The 16,773-nt window shown below is 35.0% G+C and overlaps 2 protein-coding genes and 1 pseudogene across 2 annotated transcripts in view; 2 read left to right on the forward strand and 1 right to left on the reverse strand.

The window, feature by feature from the left end:
- The first annotated feature begins 327 nt into the window (after positions 1-327).
- Positions 328-3,231, forward strand: LOC148597638 (uncharacterized; annotated as a pseudogene).
- A 2,600-nt stretch (positions 3,232-5,831) lies between these two features.
- Positions 5,832-7,247, reverse strand: LOC148597639 (uncharacterized). Its single transcript, XM_088562743.1, has 2 exons — positions 6,529-7,247; positions 5,832-6,189 (listed from the first exon to the last, which is right to left on the reverse strand). Exons 1-2 carry the CDS (start codon positions 6,662-6,664, stop codon positions 6,068-6,070), a joined length of 258 nt encoding a protein of 85 aa, XP_088418869.1. The 5' UTR covers positions 6,665-7,247; the 3' UTR covers positions 5,832-6,067.
- Positions 7,248-16,267: 9,020 nt separating this feature from the next.
- Positions 16,268-16,773, forward strand: part of LOC148597640 (uncharacterized) — a 30,173-nt gene continuing 29,667 nt past the window's right edge. The window contains exon 1 of the mRNA XM_088562732.1: positions 16,268-16,490. The gene's annotated coding sequence lies outside the window, so the exon portion shown is untranslated. The remainder of the gene's footprint in view (positions 16,491-16,773) is intronic.

A 16,773-nucleotide genomic window follows, 5' to 3' on the forward strand; every position in this document is an offset into this window, starting at 1 on the left:
GAAGAATGTTTCAGCATTTTATCTGTAAATAAAACAAGAGATGTTAAGACTATTTCATCGCAAACTCTGGTAGTTTCTACTCTTCTAAAGCAAATAGTTTCTGATATCAATCATGCAATTGGCAAAAGACCCAAGGACACGTTGAACAAAAAGAATGGGCACGTGTCTGTCCTGACGAAAGATTTGAAAGCCTTGGAACATGTAAAAATTGATGACATCATTCAAGAGTTTTATGATAAGTTCCCTGAACTTCTTGACATGATAATTGATGTAATGATGCCTAAAGATGAAATTGCATTAGCTAACTCTGTTCCACGCCTGGCCATGATTTATGGAATTATTATGAAAACCAGACATCATGAGTTGAGCAGGATTCAAAAAATGATATCAATGTGCTTAGCTGACAACATCTGTGATGAAAGTGTTAGAGATCTTAACTTTAAATTTGTATTTAGTGCTTTCATTCATTGCATGTGATTAATTTACTGACTTTTTTTAATGAAGAGGTCTCATTGAATGCTGAGATATTTTTAACTAGAAGTGACTTACATGTAGCCCAAATCAGTATGGTATTTAACTTTTTAGTAGTACCTTTACAAACAAGTGCACATAAATTATAACCAAGTTTGAGTATGACTGAACTACTCTTAACCATGATTGATATGATCTCATCAGTCTATTTCAGAGGTATCACATCCTGGTGGTACAATGCAATGCACCTTAAATTTTGGAAGATGTCAGTTCAAGTCTGACCTGGGATAAATTTAGACCTCATTTATGCAGACAAGAAACTTAAATAATTGGTATATTTTATTGTTATTCTGGTAATTTGCATGTCAACATTTTTCTACTTTGATTTACAAAGACCTTTTAAATTTTGAAGGATATAAATTCATGGTTTAACGTAAATTCTAAAGGCTTATTTAATGAATATGTAAATATTTTAATTTTGTAAAAGGTAAATACATATGTTTTAACACTGATTGTGAAAAGACAAGATCTTTATGGACGAAAAATTACATATTTCAGGTTTATGATCGTTTGAATAGAATTGGTGTGTCAACATCGTACACAGTGGCTCTTTCCACAATAAATCAGTTGGGAAAGAGATATTCTAGTCTCCTTGCTGATGCTGTGAAAGATGGGAAATATATCAGATTAGTGGGTGATAATGTCAATTTTGTCTGTGGGGACCAGCCATGAAACAAAATCCAATCACAAGCATATGGTCCATATGTTTACGTCAACAGCTTTAATTTCAGACCATAATTATTTGACAAAGCCAGGGGCTCCCTGAAGTTGATTTAAATCAACTTGGAATCGAACATATTTCACTTCAACCTGGTGAATATAAGATTTATACAAATACTGTTGCTGAAATGGTTCTAGATATGGTTTTGCAGTATCTGCCGCAATTGTCATTTTTGAAAGAAACTGACGGTAAAAAACCAACCACACCTCGCCATAAAACTGTTGTAATACCACTACCATGCCTACCCTATAATGAACAGTACCTCCAAAATGACGTAAAAATACTCACTTTGTACCAGAATTTATTTAAGAAAGTAATAACAGAATCTGGGGCTGACCCAAATCTTAAGTTTCAAATTGGAGGAGATCAGCTGACAAGAGAAAGATTAACAGAGGCTATGCTGTTAAGATACGATAACATCAACCCAAATGATGAATTTAAAAATGTAGGCCGATGTGTGGTAGAATTCTTTTACTTGGGAATGAACTATCTAGAAAAAGTGAGTACTCAACCCGGAATAAACTATTATGTTAAGGTGCTATTTCTATGAAAATCAGACTGCATGTGATTTATAATGTTAAAAACCCACCCAAAATCAATGTTATTCCCCATATAGAAAAGTTTCCAGTCCACTTTTGAAATAAATTTTAAAATGCTCTTCATGATGCTGTAATTTGTTTTTGTGTACATTATCATTGTTTATATGTTTGATAAAAACAAAATAGGTAATTTTTGGTGAAATGTGGAACAAGTGCGGCATAGTTGAAGCTGGAACATTAAGAGACGAATGCGAAAGTGTCAGCAGAAAAGGTGTTGATGCCAATGTTATGAAGGCCTATGAAGAGGACAAAAAGTTTGTCAATAGCTACGTCACTGCCAATTTGGTTGTTGCGGTTATGACTACTTTGAAATGGAGACAGAGATTGACAATCCCTCCAGGCATTGTCCAAGTGACCTTCCAAAAGAATCATACAGTGATCTAATGAAGAAATTTGTTGACCAATACATCTTACCTATATGGTCTGGAATTACTCAGAATTACAAGGTAATATTATACACATGCTGCCTGCAGTTGAAGGTGGTTTACTAGATTAAAACATGAAGAAAGAATATAGCCTGAGACGAAGTTGAGGGTGATATTCCTTTCTTAGTACTGAATATCACCATGATAATTTCTCTAAACAATTGTTGTGTCTTCTTTGTATCCATATTTATAAGAAATTACTAATAATTTCCTCATTAACATTTAATTTTGCATTTTTCAACAAATTATTGTTGAGTTGTAGTATGAAAAAATGGACAACAGAATATAATTGATATTAGAGAAATTTTATGATTGAGATGGTAGAATTCACATTCAGATTGTTATACAAAAGTATACCACCTTCCTGAACTTGCATTTTGTCTTTAATAGTTAGAGAGATTCTTGTTGTCTTATATATTACAGAAGATATTAATAAAGATTCAAAAGACTTTGGTAAATGCCAATTTGTAAAGTTACTTTATCAAATGGTATGGAGTTGAATATTCGAATGACAGGGGCAAGTTTCAATACACGTAGGACTAGTTGTCCTGACAAAATAAAAGATTATGCCCATTATGGGTAAGAGGTTGGATTGGTGTTTGCCTATTTCCACCTATTTTTTTAGTAAAAAATCCAGATAGGCATAAAATGCTTTCACTGCTAAAAATGATGATGCTTCAACTTAGAGGACACAGAATGAATGCTAAGTATCCAAAGGAAATCCTGAGAATGCTTGTTCAACAGTATTCTTTTATGGGTCTGCCAGAGGCTTGTCAGATTTTCCAAGCCTGTTTTGTTAATAGTTGTGGCAAGTATGATCGGTGGGTTCCAGCAGACCTAGTCCAAGAATGGAATGTTAAAGAATGCAAAATGCACATAAAGCACATGTACAGTAACAAATTGGACTCAAACATTTGTAATAGAACTTCTGCTTTGCCATCCATTCACTCAATAGCCAACAATTTCGACACTGAATCTGGTACAATTATAAGGTCATAACAACATATACATAGACAAAATGATGAAGATGAATTGCCACTAATTCACAAAATGATGAAGATGAACTGCCACTAATTCACATAATGATGAAGATGAACTGCCACTAATTCACAAAATGATGAAGATGAAGATGAATTGCCACTAATTCACAAAATGATGAAGATGAACTGCCACTAATTCACAAAATGATGAAGATGAATTGCCACTAATTCACAAAATGATGAAGCTGAATTGCCACTAATTCACAAAATGATGAAGATGAATTGCCACAAATTCAAGACATGAAACCAATTAAACCATTTAATAATATTAATGGAAGATTTTACCATCAGTTTAAGTCTATTCCTAGGTCCCTTTCTGGCCCCGCGCAGGTCCGGGTGTTAAAAGAATAGGCCTGCAGCAGTTTAAGTCTATTCCTAGGTCCCTTTCTGGCCCCGTGCAGGTCCGGGTGTTAAAAGAATAGGCCTGCAGCAGCGCTAAGCTTGTCGTAAAAGGCGACTAAATAGTGCTCAGAACCTTATCCGGGGCTAGGGCGCTCTGCCCACAGAGCAACTGGGATGTGTGCCCCAGGTGGTCGAATGGGGTACCCCTGGTGTGTTACATGCTGGGGTTGTCAGGCTATAATACGGAAAACCTGACCGCAAACCATAGTGGTGCACCGTGTTGGAAAAAATGCCACGTTCCTCGCACGTTAAAGAACCCTACTGTGGTATTCTCCCGGAGGAGGAACCATAGGGCTCCGCCACAGGAGGCTAAATTGCCCGACCCTACCCATCTCTCCCTATTTCCAGTGGCAATCAAAATTTGTCGACCCCATTGTCCTTGTGTCCCACCCCTTTTTCATTTCATCTACATTTCATATTCATTTTGTCATCAATTTCATGTTCATCGTCTGAATATAGCTAAAATATTGCTGCTCGGACGTTAAACCCCAACAAACAAACAAACAGGTCCCTTTCTGAAAAGATTGATGGACACTTGTTACACAAATATTTTAATAAGAACAAAAGGTCCTTTTTCATATGAACTTTGTGTTTATTACAACTGATATTAGTAACAGTTTATGATAGCGAAGGTGATATAGTAGTAGTATATGGACCAATCGGTCAAATGAATGATTTCTTGGGTAAATGAAACACACATTTTCACCAAATTTAGTGTTACTGTGTAAGTGTCATGGTCTTGCATGCTTTTCAAAATGCAATATTAATATGTTTATTGTATCATTTGATATAAAATAAAGACTATTCTACTCTTAATTTTACATTCAATGATTTTCTATTTCTTTTTTTTAAGCTGCCTGTGCAAAATGGGAAAAAAATCAAAATATAAAACAAACTGGTAAATGTTTTAAGACAATTGTATCTTGCTTTAGACAGATGCAAAATTAATATGCATAAAATATTTGTATTCATATAAAGATTCTTTACAAAGTGTCTTGTTTAGACAGGTTTCCAGTTATCCAGGGTTCAGTTTAGACAGGTTTCACTTTTTTATACATTTTAAAATGTGTTAAAAGAATAGGCCTTCAGTAGCGCTAAGCTTGTCGTAAAAGGCGACCAAATAGTGCTCAGAACCTTATCCGGGGCTAGGGCGCTCTGCCCACAGAGCAACTGGGATGTGTGCCCCAGGTGGTCGAATGGGGTACCCCTGGTGTGTTACATGCTGGGGTTGTCAGGCTATAATACGGAAAACCTGACCGCAAACCATAGTGATGCACCGTGTTGGAAAAGATGCCACGTTCCTCACACGTTAAAGAACCCTACTGTGGTATTCATCCGGAGTAGGAACCATAGGGCTCCGCCACAGGAGGCTAAATTGCCCGACCCTACCCACGTGATATTAGTAAACAGTTTATGATAGCAAAGGTGATATAGTAGTAGTATATGGACCAATCGGTCAAATGAATGATTTCTTTGGTAAATGAAACACACATTTTCATCAAATTTAGTGTTACTGTGTAAGTATCATGGTGTTGCATGCTTTTCAAAATACAATATTAATATGTTTATTGTATCATTTGAAAATCAAAATATAAAACAAACTGGTAAATGTTTTAAGACAATTGTATCATAGTTATTCTGTTTTTAATAACTGTAAATTACTATCCAACTATAGTGAAATCTCTGAACCCTTTTTCACTTTCAAATTGGTTTGCTTTAGACAGATGCAAAATTAATATGCATAATATATTTGTATTCATATAAAGATTCTTTACAAAGTGTCTTGTTTAGACAGGTTTCCAGTTTTACAGGGTTCGGTTTAGACAGGTTTCACTGTGTAAATTATAATGATCATTCTGTTTAAGTTAAAATTTGAGGCACAATTGGTCATATGTTCTTTTGTTTCTTGGGTATACTTAATAGTGAGTTGTTTTTCACATTGGCATGGCATATACATTAGATAAAATACTTGCAATGTTAATAAAATATGAATTGTTTTAACACAGGGAAATCTTCAAGCAGTTTGGCATTCTTTTTGTACAGAGGGTGTGATGCCAGGAATGCAGCTAAGCTCTCTGACAATTCAGTCTGTAGATGGGGGAATACAAAAGAGTCAACGATATCATTTTCAACTTTGTAGTATTGAGGAAGCGTATGCTTTGCTGTATCAACTTGGTTTTTAGAAAATTTGACTTTAGTTTCCTCTGAAATATTGCAGACATTTGAACAAGTATTATACTTGCTTTTTTTACAAATGTCACATCGGAGGTGTTTTTCTCTGTTCTCTAGTGCAGAAAACCCAAAATACTGCAGCAAAAGTTCCCTTCTGCTCTTATCCTCATTTTTGACCTATTCGTTAATATCTGTTTGAAGATGCTCCTTGTTGGATGCAATGTCTGTGTTATTATAAAATAACTCAGCCATTGCCTGCTGGCCACTCCTCCCACACCTTCCTATTTCTTGGACATAAGCTGAGAAAGAAAATCACTATTAACTAAGTATTAAATTAATTTATGTCAATGAAAATACTTTAATCGATATACTTTTTCATATCCTTCAAGAATATTACTGGTAGGGGTCACCAAACATTTTTCTTGTTTAAAAAAAATTGAATCTCATTTCATAACATTTTCCCACTAATTATTTCCCTTTGAAAGAGGTTTATTATTTTATTGTAATAAGTTTTATATCAAAAGTCCTTTTAAAATAATTTAAAACAAAGTTTTTACATTATATCAAACACATTTCACTTATTGAAAACACATATTTCTATATGAATTTACAAGATAACCATAAGATATGATTCTTACTTTCCAAGGAATTTGGAGGGCCAACATGAACTACCTGTTCTATGTCAGGAACATCTATTCCTGTGCCATATGCCTCAGTGGTAAATACAAGCCTCAACTTATCTTGATGCCTGCGTAGTCTCTCTGTAGTTTTCATCTACAAAGTTTTGTTTGTCAATGGTTTATCATGTTACTTTGTTTAATTACAATTCATTTATTGAAAAAATTTTAAAAAAAGTTTGGTGATAATAACAACTTTGAATAACAACAACATTAAAAAAGACATTTGAAATACAAAACTGATGTTATATAAATTTTAGCTCTAGATAAACACCCATCTTAAAATGACAAGGTTTTATCTATACATGTATAAAAGATGCTATAGGTAACTTTATTGAGCCTATCTCGGAGTTTGAAACAAATTTTACAGAAAAAAAAAAAAAACCCTATTTTTCAACTAACATCATTAGATTGTGGAGCATGATATTGGTCCACATACAGTTTCATCTGGTTTTCTTCTATCTCTTCATTAAATGATGTGGCCCTGTGGTGAAGGACTCCACACCACTTGAGATTGACATACATTATAGTTTTTATAACACACCACCATATATAATGTAAATTTCTTGGTGGAGCCTCAGAGCATTTTCCACCTTTTGCACCAGCAATTTTGACTTTGCCCTGTTGGGTTGGGTAAATGTAAGTCTTGGTAGGCAGTTCCAAGAGACAAATCCGCATACCGTATGCTTAAAAAGACTGGCAGATTATTAGACAGGAAAACTCTGTAAATCACTGAATCGCCGTCCATGCCTATTTTGAAGATTTTTTTGATCCTCCCCTGAGTTCCCTGCATCGGACACTCAGTTTTAAGGCGGAACCGATCTTTAATAATGGTGTTTATCCACTAGTAGTTAATATTCATTCAAAAATCTCCACATTGAAAATTAAAAATTTAAAAGCATATGCATACACGTACAATGCGCACTGCATATAGTATACAGAAAAAAAGGAAAATGAATGAACATCATAGTATTTCTGTGCAAAAATCAAATATCTCTAGGATAGGAGACACACACGTAATGTACTCTACAGGGCAATGTCAAAACAGGACACACACACAAGTACTGTACTCTACAGAGCAATGTCAAAACAGGAGACACTCATACGTACTGTACTCTACAGGACAATGTCAAAACAGGAGACACAAATACGTATTGTATCCTACAGGGCACTGTCAAGACAAGGGACACGCGTAATGTACTCCACATGGCAATATCAAAACAGGAGACACACACGTACTGTATTCTACAGGGCAATGTCAAAACAGGAGACACACATACGTACTGTATCCTATAGGGCAATGTCAAGACAGGAGACACACGTAATGTACTTTACAGGGAAATGTCAAAACTGGAGACACATATACGTACTGTATCCTATAGGGCAATGTCAAGGCAGGAGACACGCGTAATGTACTCTACAGGGCAATCTCAAAACAGGAGACACACATACGTATTGTACTCTACAGGACAATGTCAAAACAGGACATACACACGTACTGTACTTTACAGAGCAATATCAAAACAGGAGAAACACTCACGTACTGTATTCTACTGGGCAATGTCAAAACAGGAGACACACATACGTACTGTATCCTATAGGGCAATGTCAAGACAGAAGATACACGTAATGTACTTTACAGGGAAATGTCAAAACAGGAGACACATATACGTATTGTACTCTACAGGACAATGTCAAAACAGGTCATACACACGTACTGTACTTTACAGAGCAATATCAAAACAGGAGAAACACTCACGTACTGTACTCTACAGGGAAATGTCAAAACAGGAGACACACATACGTACTGTACTCTACAGGGCAATGTCAAAACAGGAGACACACATACGTACTGTATCCTACGGGGAAATGTCAAGGCAGGCGACACATGTAAGTAATGGACTCTATATGTCAAGACAAGGGACACACACACATAATGTATTATACAGGGCAATCTCAAAACAGGAGACACGCACCCATACTGTAATCTACAGGACAATGTAAAGACAGGACACACAGACGCACTGTACTCTACAGGGTAATGACATGACAGGAGACACACAAACGTAATGTTCTCTACAGGGCAATGTCAAAACAGAAGACACACATACGTACTGTATCCTACAGGGCAATGTTATGACAGGGGACACACGTAATGTACTATGCAGGGCAAAGTCAAAACAGGAGACACACACACGTAATGTACTCAACAAGGCAATGTCGAGACAGGGGACATACTCGTACTGTACTGTACAGAGCGCTGTTAAGACCGGGGACAAACTCGTTCTGTACTGAACAGAGCAATATCAAAACAGTGGACACACTCGAACTGTGCGCCAGAAAGCAATGTCAAGACAGGGGATACAATGCCCGGGACACACACTTTTACGGTAATATTGAGGGCAATGTCAAGGCAGGGCAAACACGCGTAACATGGCAATGTTAAGACAGGGAACACGCTCGTACTGTGCCGTACAGAGCGCTGCTAAAACCGGGGACAAACTCGAACTGTACTCTACAAAGCTATGTCAAGACAGGAACATACTAGTACTGTCAAGACAGGACATATACATTCTGCATGCAAGAATATGACATTTCTACAGAATTTTAACTCGAATTAATGTGTTTCGGCCATTTACATGGTAGTAATATTAAAAAAATTAGCATTTTAGTCAATATTTTTTCCCATTATCTTCATACATTTTACAGAATTTTTATAATTATTTTACTAATAGCCCGATGTCACAGTCAATAATATGAAACTAATATCTATAATTTCTACATTTTCTACATATAAGACCATAAAGGTAATTTGGAAGAGCTCGCTCTCATATTTATTGCAAAAAATTGCATTTTGAAGAATTTTGACCGAAACATTAAGGTATCAGTCATCCATTTAATGCTAAATTGTCAATTTTTCATATTTTATAGAAAGATTTGTGACCCGTATGTTATTTAAGGGTAGCTTTCACTCAAAAAGTACTTTGTCAATCTTGAACTTCGTGGCAATTACCTAACACGTGAAAGTTATCGGTTACCATTTTTACACTTTGAACAGAAACATAGACCTATAATTTTATAATTGAATGATTTAATTTAATTACATGTAAAAAAAATATACATGTAAACAATGATGATTTCTTAATGATGACTGACTGGGCCGTGATCGACGAAAATCGGAACATGATCATGAACAAAGATCAATCGCGAGTTGTTGTGGGATGATCACGACGAGCTCTATACAACTGGAAATTCAATGTAAATTTTGAAATCAAGATTTTTTTTCCTAATCGGATTTGCTAATTTACACTAGTCGCACAGTTCCTATTATTAATCGGAGACTTCTTGTTCTGAATTACGTTACACAGATTAGAAATATTTAGTGTCAGGAACTGTCCAGGGGTATGACAGTTTAGAACGGCTTTTCGTATTTTCGTTGTTACGACCCAGGACATTTCTGTCAGGATCTGTCAGGATTTCTGTTCTAACTACCGTCGTAGAACAGTTTTCCTGACAGAATTTAAGAGAGGTTAGAAGAGATCGCAACTGTACACGTACTGTATTCTACAAGTCAGTGTCAAGATATATATAGAGGAAACACATGTTATGTACTCCACAGGGTATAATGTAAAAGAAATCTTTAAAAAAAATGAAGTCACTCTTGGCGTATAGGCTACCAGCAAATAATTTAATGGAGTAATCAAGGGAGACAAGACTTGAGTAGTTATCAAAAGAATATATTCCAAGGGAAGGGAAAGAAGACAATCACGACAATTTTGTTTGTTTGTTTGTTGGGGTTTAACGTCCGAGCAGCAATATTTCAGCTATATTCAGACTATGAACATGAAATTGGTGATTAAATGAACATGAAATGATGATGATGAAAGGAAAAAAGGGATGGGACACAAGGACAATAAGGTCGACAAATTTTGATTTCCACTGGAAATAGGGAGAGGTGGGTAGGGTCGGGCAATTTAGCCTCCTGTGGCGGAGCCCTATGGTTCCTACTCCGGGAGAATACCACAGTAGGGTTCTTTAACGTGCGAGGAACGTGGCATCTTTCCCAACACGGTGCGCCACTATGGTTTGCGGTCAGGTTTTCCGTATTATGGTCTGACAACCCCAGCATGTAACACGCCAGGGGTACCCCATTCCACCACCTGGGGCACACATTCCAGTTGCTCTGTGGGCAAAACGCCCTAGCCCCCGGCTAGGGTTCTGAGCACTATTTAGTCGCCTTTTACGACAAGCTTAGCGCTGCTGCAGGCCTATTCTTTTAACACCCGGACCTGCACGGGGAACAATCGCGACAAAGTACTTGAAGTAACCAAACTTTAAGTCCCCACTGAAAAACTGGGTGCAAAGGCAATGCGCACCGGTAGAGTAAGCGTTCTTTTTCTGTCGAGAAATTCTATGTAAAAACCCACATTTTGTGGATTTCCCTACTACACAAAGCTTCAACTAAATAACTTCGTTTCTATGGCAAACACATGTGGACAAAAATGTAGAAAACTAGTTTTTACTGAAGCCCAATGGAGATATTTAAGTCTAACACCTAAAAATTATTTAAGGCTTTTTATATATTATTTGTTATTACTCAATTGACATCTGATTTTGGGTAAAGTGTAATAAGGTGAAGCAGCAACATCGGAGGTATATCTGTGCCATTAGTGTAACAAGGTGAAGGGGCAACATCGGAGGTACATCTGTGCCATTGGTGTAACAAGGTGAAGCGGCAACATCGGAGGTATATCTGTGTCATTAGTGTAACAAGGTGAAGCGGCAACTTCGTAGGTACATCTGTGCCATTGGTGTAACAAGGTGAAGCGGCAACATTTGAGGTACATCTGTGTCATTAGTGTAACAAGGTGAAGCCACAACATCGGAGGTACATCTGTGCCATTGGTGTAACAAGGTGAAGCGGCAACATCGGAGGTATATCTGTGTCATTAGTGTAACAAGGTGAAGCGGCAACATCGGAGGTACATCTGTGTCATTATAGTAACAAGGTGAAGCCACAACATCGGAGGTATATCTGTGTCATTGGTGTAACAAGGTGAAGCGGCAACATCGGAGGTACATCTGTGCAATTGGTGTAACAAGGTGAAGCGGCACCATCGGAGGTAAAATCTATGTCATTAGTGTAACAAGGTGATGCGACAACATCGGAGGTACATCTGTGTCATTGCTGTAACAAGGTGAAGCGGCAACATGAGAGTACATTTTTGCTGTTGATGTAATTTGAAAAACCTCGCCGGTAAACACATGTCACTCTTAGCGAGTGTCAGAAACCATGTGTTATATGTTTACCGTATGTTACTTCTTTCTGACTTACAAAAAAATTTCATGTTATGAACTTGAAGCATATCCCCACACGATCGAGAGCCTGCAAATTTCATTTTTGATTGATATTTAAGTTGTTTTTGTACAAATTTGTACAATTGAACCTTCTCATTGAGCAGAATTGCGTGTACGGGATGAAAAACCAACGTATGTAATGCAACGAAAAAAGCATTCACCGAACACGGCACGATATGACAGACCCCCATTTAACTCTGCACACTGGTAACTGTTAACAATTTTTACATACTTTTTATATTTGAGAAATAATTAGAATGGAGGATTGACTATGGATTGACTAAGCACTTTTGACATACAAACGTCTTAAATAAGCTTTTAGTTATGAATTGATTTGTTTCAATCACTTAGATCCAATATTTGACCATAAATCAACTTGTAGGGATAAGGTCAAATTTTGACCCCTTCATCTAAGAAATCTTTAATAATAAGAAAAATCCGTTACTTTTATAAAGGAATAAGTTTTAGATTTAGATTTTTTCTCAGGTTTTTGACCTAATTTTGTCCCCTTTTACATTTAACGTAATGTCAAATCTGTGATAGTAGTTATTAAATAGAATTTAAAAAGGATCAAATCTTTAATATAGATATAAGATATATATGTATATATCTTAATCTCTATTCTCGCCTTTTCGGTCTTTTTAGGTAAGAGGTCATTGACCCCATTTTAAATAGATATCGTCCGTTAGTAACAATATATTCAACGCATAATGGTTTTACCGGTTCACCTGGTCCATGTTCCCATGTTTTAGTGGATTCCGGGTTACTTAATTACTTCAGTTTCTTTGATCGTGTAATTTTTATTATTATTATTTTTTAGTTCTATTTATTTTTATTTTTTTGTTATTCAATGTTCTTTGTTGTGTGCAACTATTCTAACTGTCTGATCTTAGTTTTGGAATATATTCGTTAGATTTTCGCTCGAGATGGGTTCCCCAAAATATTTTTTTTTTCTTTATTTTTTTTTCTTTATTTTTAAAAAAATTTTTTTTTTAAATTTTGAGGTTCATATCAAGTACATGTACATCAAACAAACGCTATATGTAAATCAAGCATGGCTACAGATTGATAGGGGCAGATCCCACAAACTCCCTCCTAAAGTGAGAGGGTGGGGATTCAATTTGCATAAAATTTGATTTCTTTAAAGTTCAATTGCAATCACCCAAGTTTTCTTGTCGCACTTCACTCAGCCTCAGATTCTTTTTACTTCCCTTAACCTGAAATCCCGAATCAATTTCTGAAGAATTGCCAATTTATTCCAGCCTTGTTTTGCATGTCAAAACTCAACAAACATCTCAGCCTATACATGTACGCCTCTAGATATGATATTGTACTAAGTTCTAATTTGACATCGAATAAAAGTAAACAGACTTCAGATTTGGAAAATGAGAGAAACCAAGATACTACAACACGGAGCACTAGTAGCCAGTGATGTACCTCCGATGTTGTCGCTTCACAGTGAAGAACTGGTAACCAGCCTGTGTGTCATAGAGAGATACTACAACTCGAAGTGGTGAACCGGTGAACAGTCTGTGCGTCATACAAGTCATGGAAAGATACTATATACTTAGATGCCGATGGACATGTATCAAGTCAGTGGGTCGCACAGTCGGAGAAAAAGTTCTGGGTTTATATATATTAAATGGCACTTTTAAGGGCCACCTAATTATTTCAAAAAGTATTCTTAATTTATGTGTTTGAAATAAAAACAAAGACCCGGTCCCACCCTTTAGATTTTCTTTCCCTTTTAATTAAGTTATATACGTACATGTACATATATCGTGTCGTAAAATTCCGGCCCCAAATAAAAAAAAATCATTGTATTATACGATTGAAATATTAAAGTCGGAACTTAATAAGTTTACTACTTGTCCGTGTACAAAGTTGAGATTTGTACCTGATGCATACAAGTCAATATGAACTGGCTAAAGAGATAAAAAAAAAACAAACAAAAAACAAACAAATATATGTATGAATTTTGTCATTACAAAATTGAAGTGATCATAAAACACATATAACATATTTTTTGTACGACAAAATGATTTCCTCAGGAAACAAATTATGTACTTACAGAAAATTTCAAACTAATTTCGGGACAGAAAATATTTAAAATAGTTAGAAAAGGGTCTAAACTAAATTTAGACTAAGCTCTCCTCACATGGAAATAAAGCGTGGTAGATATTTTAAAATACCACAGAGCAGAGAACTTGAATATTATGAAATAAATATGTTGAAGCTGAGATACATTTTCTACTTGAACGTCCTGTTCTAGATCATGCTAGAAGGGAAACACTAAATGCTATAGAAAATATATATGTCAATTTAAAACATTTTGGTGCTCTGGATAAATTTACATGACTTAAGATTGAAGTCATCACTACAGACGTTTTATGATCATCATCGCGCATCGTTACAGTGTACTCATCTTCATCTCACCATGAAGACTGATTTATTCAACGTGTCATAGTTTTCCTTTTCTCTTTCGTTTTCCCCAGACTTAACTTTTAAGGCGCAACCCAGCGGGTGTTTCTAAAAAGCATAGGACGCTTACCGTACCGGTGCACCTGTTCCATGCTCCCAATTTTTAGTGGAGTCCGAGTTGCTCATTTACTTTTGTTACTTTGTATGTATTATTTTAGTTACTTTATGTTCTTTATTGTGTTTGTCTGTTTTCCATGTCCGGTCTTTGCCCCTTGATTAAATTCGTTTGATTTCCGCTAGAATCTTGGTTCGCTTGATTACTCTTGGATCGGCGAAGTCCGTCATATATTTACTGAAACCCAAATTTTCTATTTCTCTCTGCTGTATTCAACATTTTATTTTAATTTCTTTAACAAAAATTACTATCGTTTTCAACTATAAAAATCATTGTTTTCACTAGATTTCTTTATAGTTTTCGTGTTGTTTTTTTTATACCAATTTTGGTATTTTTCGTCTAATATTGTTTTCTTAGTTTTCAAATTTCGTTTGATTTCATTTTCTTACTAATGTACAAATTTCGTTTTCATTTTGTTGTGTTTGTTTTGTTTCTTAGGTTACAAGTACTATTTCCTCTTTTTAGTGCAGTATTGGGATTATCCCAACATAGTATGATAAACCAGTATGGTCTTAAACGTGTAATCCGTATCCGTACTCGTGCCAACTTCCCCCGATCAAAATACTATTTGGCCCCTTTTTTAAAATTATTACTCGATATTTCTGGGTGTAAGTTAATACACATATGGCAAGTCAAAGTGGACAAAAATGAGCATTTCTAATATTAAAAAAATGATTTTTCAATATTACAAATTCATTTTCTAACATTACAAATTAGATTTCTTATACCACAAAACACTTTTTTAATATTTAAAAAATTATTTTTTAATATTAAAAATTCAATTTAATTTCTAATATTAAAAACCTATTTTTGAATATTAGAAATTGATTTTCTACTATTAGAAAATGGATTTGTCGTATTCAATGTCGATTTTTTAATATCAGAAAATCATTATGTAATATTAAAAAATGTGACTGATTTTCTAATATAATTACAAATTCATTTTTTAATATTACAAATTAGATTTCTAGTATCACAAAACACTTTTCAGTTGAGTTTCTAATATTAAAAACGATTTTTAATAGAAGAAATTGATTTTCTAATATAAGAAAATGGATTTGTCGTATTTAGTTGTGATTTTTAATATTAGAAAATCAGTTTGTAATATTACAAAATGTGTGATATTTTATTATATTACTAAATCAGGAATTTGTAAAATTAGAAAATGAATTTTTAATGTTATAAAATGAATTTCTAATATTACAAAATGAATTTCTAATATTAAAAAAATGATTTTGTAATATTAAATATTCTTTTTTTCGTATTTTTACTGGACACTTATTTGCTGAAGTTTTGCCTCTAATTGGTAAAAAATAGGTTAAAATTACATGGGATTTTTTTTTCATTAATCAATTCTGACTAGAAGTTGTGATTTGGTTTAGTTGAAGAAGGTTAAAATTTAGGACTTATAACTCAGTTCATTTGTCATGTTTACCCCATCTCCGAATTATATGTAATAATTCAGAAAATGATGGTAAAATTTTCTACAATTTATATATAAAATCCTGTTTGTACATATCTTTAGGCCAGAGAAGTTTTATTCAGTTTGCGCCGGTGGAATTTTTTTAATCTGCTCAAATGTGTATATTGAAATGCACTTGAAAATAATTGCGGTCTCGTGCCAGAAATAGTAAATAAATTGTTGGGTACGGTAACTTCCGGTTAAACATTTGAGACATTTTGACTTCAGATAACCGATCAAACAAGAAATATCAGTTAAATATACATCATTTTCTTGATTTAAAATGCACTAAAACGGACTTTCTCACATCTCATGCAATTTCCAGTTCTAAACATACCGTAGGAATGAATATTTTAGCAAAACATTCTTTTAGGTACGGGGGAAATTTGGTGCGGGTACGGATACAGGTTACACATTTTAGCCCCACCCGATAAACCTGATAGAAAGGAAGAGAAGGTGGGGCTTTCCAGTTGGATCTCGCCCTTTCATGCTTTTTGAAGTATTTTGGTAAGAGTTTCTGTTTCACTGAGACATGCGTCGATTTCTATAGTACTAATGTAGCACGGCCTACTGTTGTGATTACGAATAAAAAGTTTAAAAGATAACCAGGAAATCAATCAAAACCGAAAGTAAAAAAATCCTTTGACTTTGTATTATTCACCTAAAAGGCAATTGTATTAATATGCATTTCTCTCGAGTATGTAGTGAAGATAAAGATAAATTTTAATAGGGGTAGGCATTGCACAGGCACTTGTTTCTGTCTGGGGGAATACTATCTAACAGTAGGCGA

Source organism: Perna viridis, chromosome 15 (genome assembly GCF_037379345.1).
Source record: "Perna viridis isolate PV_CMFRI_1.1 ecotype Kerala chromosome 15, ASM3737934v1, whole genome shotgun sequence".
In the NCBI taxonomy this organism is placed as follows: Eukaryota; Metazoa; Mollusca; class Bivalvia; order Mytilida; family Mytilidae; genus Perna; species Perna viridis.

Bases quoted from the DNA above. Each gene is read 5' to 3' on its own strand.
- LOC148597639 (XM_088562743.1), bottom strand. From the start codon at position 6,664: ATGAAAACTACAGAGAGACTACGCAGGCATCAAGATAAGTTGAGGCTT. The intron at 6,190-6,528 runs GTAAGAATCATA...TTTCTTTCTCAG, and splicing joins CCCTCCAAATTCCTTGGAAA to CTTATGTCCAAGAAATAGGA.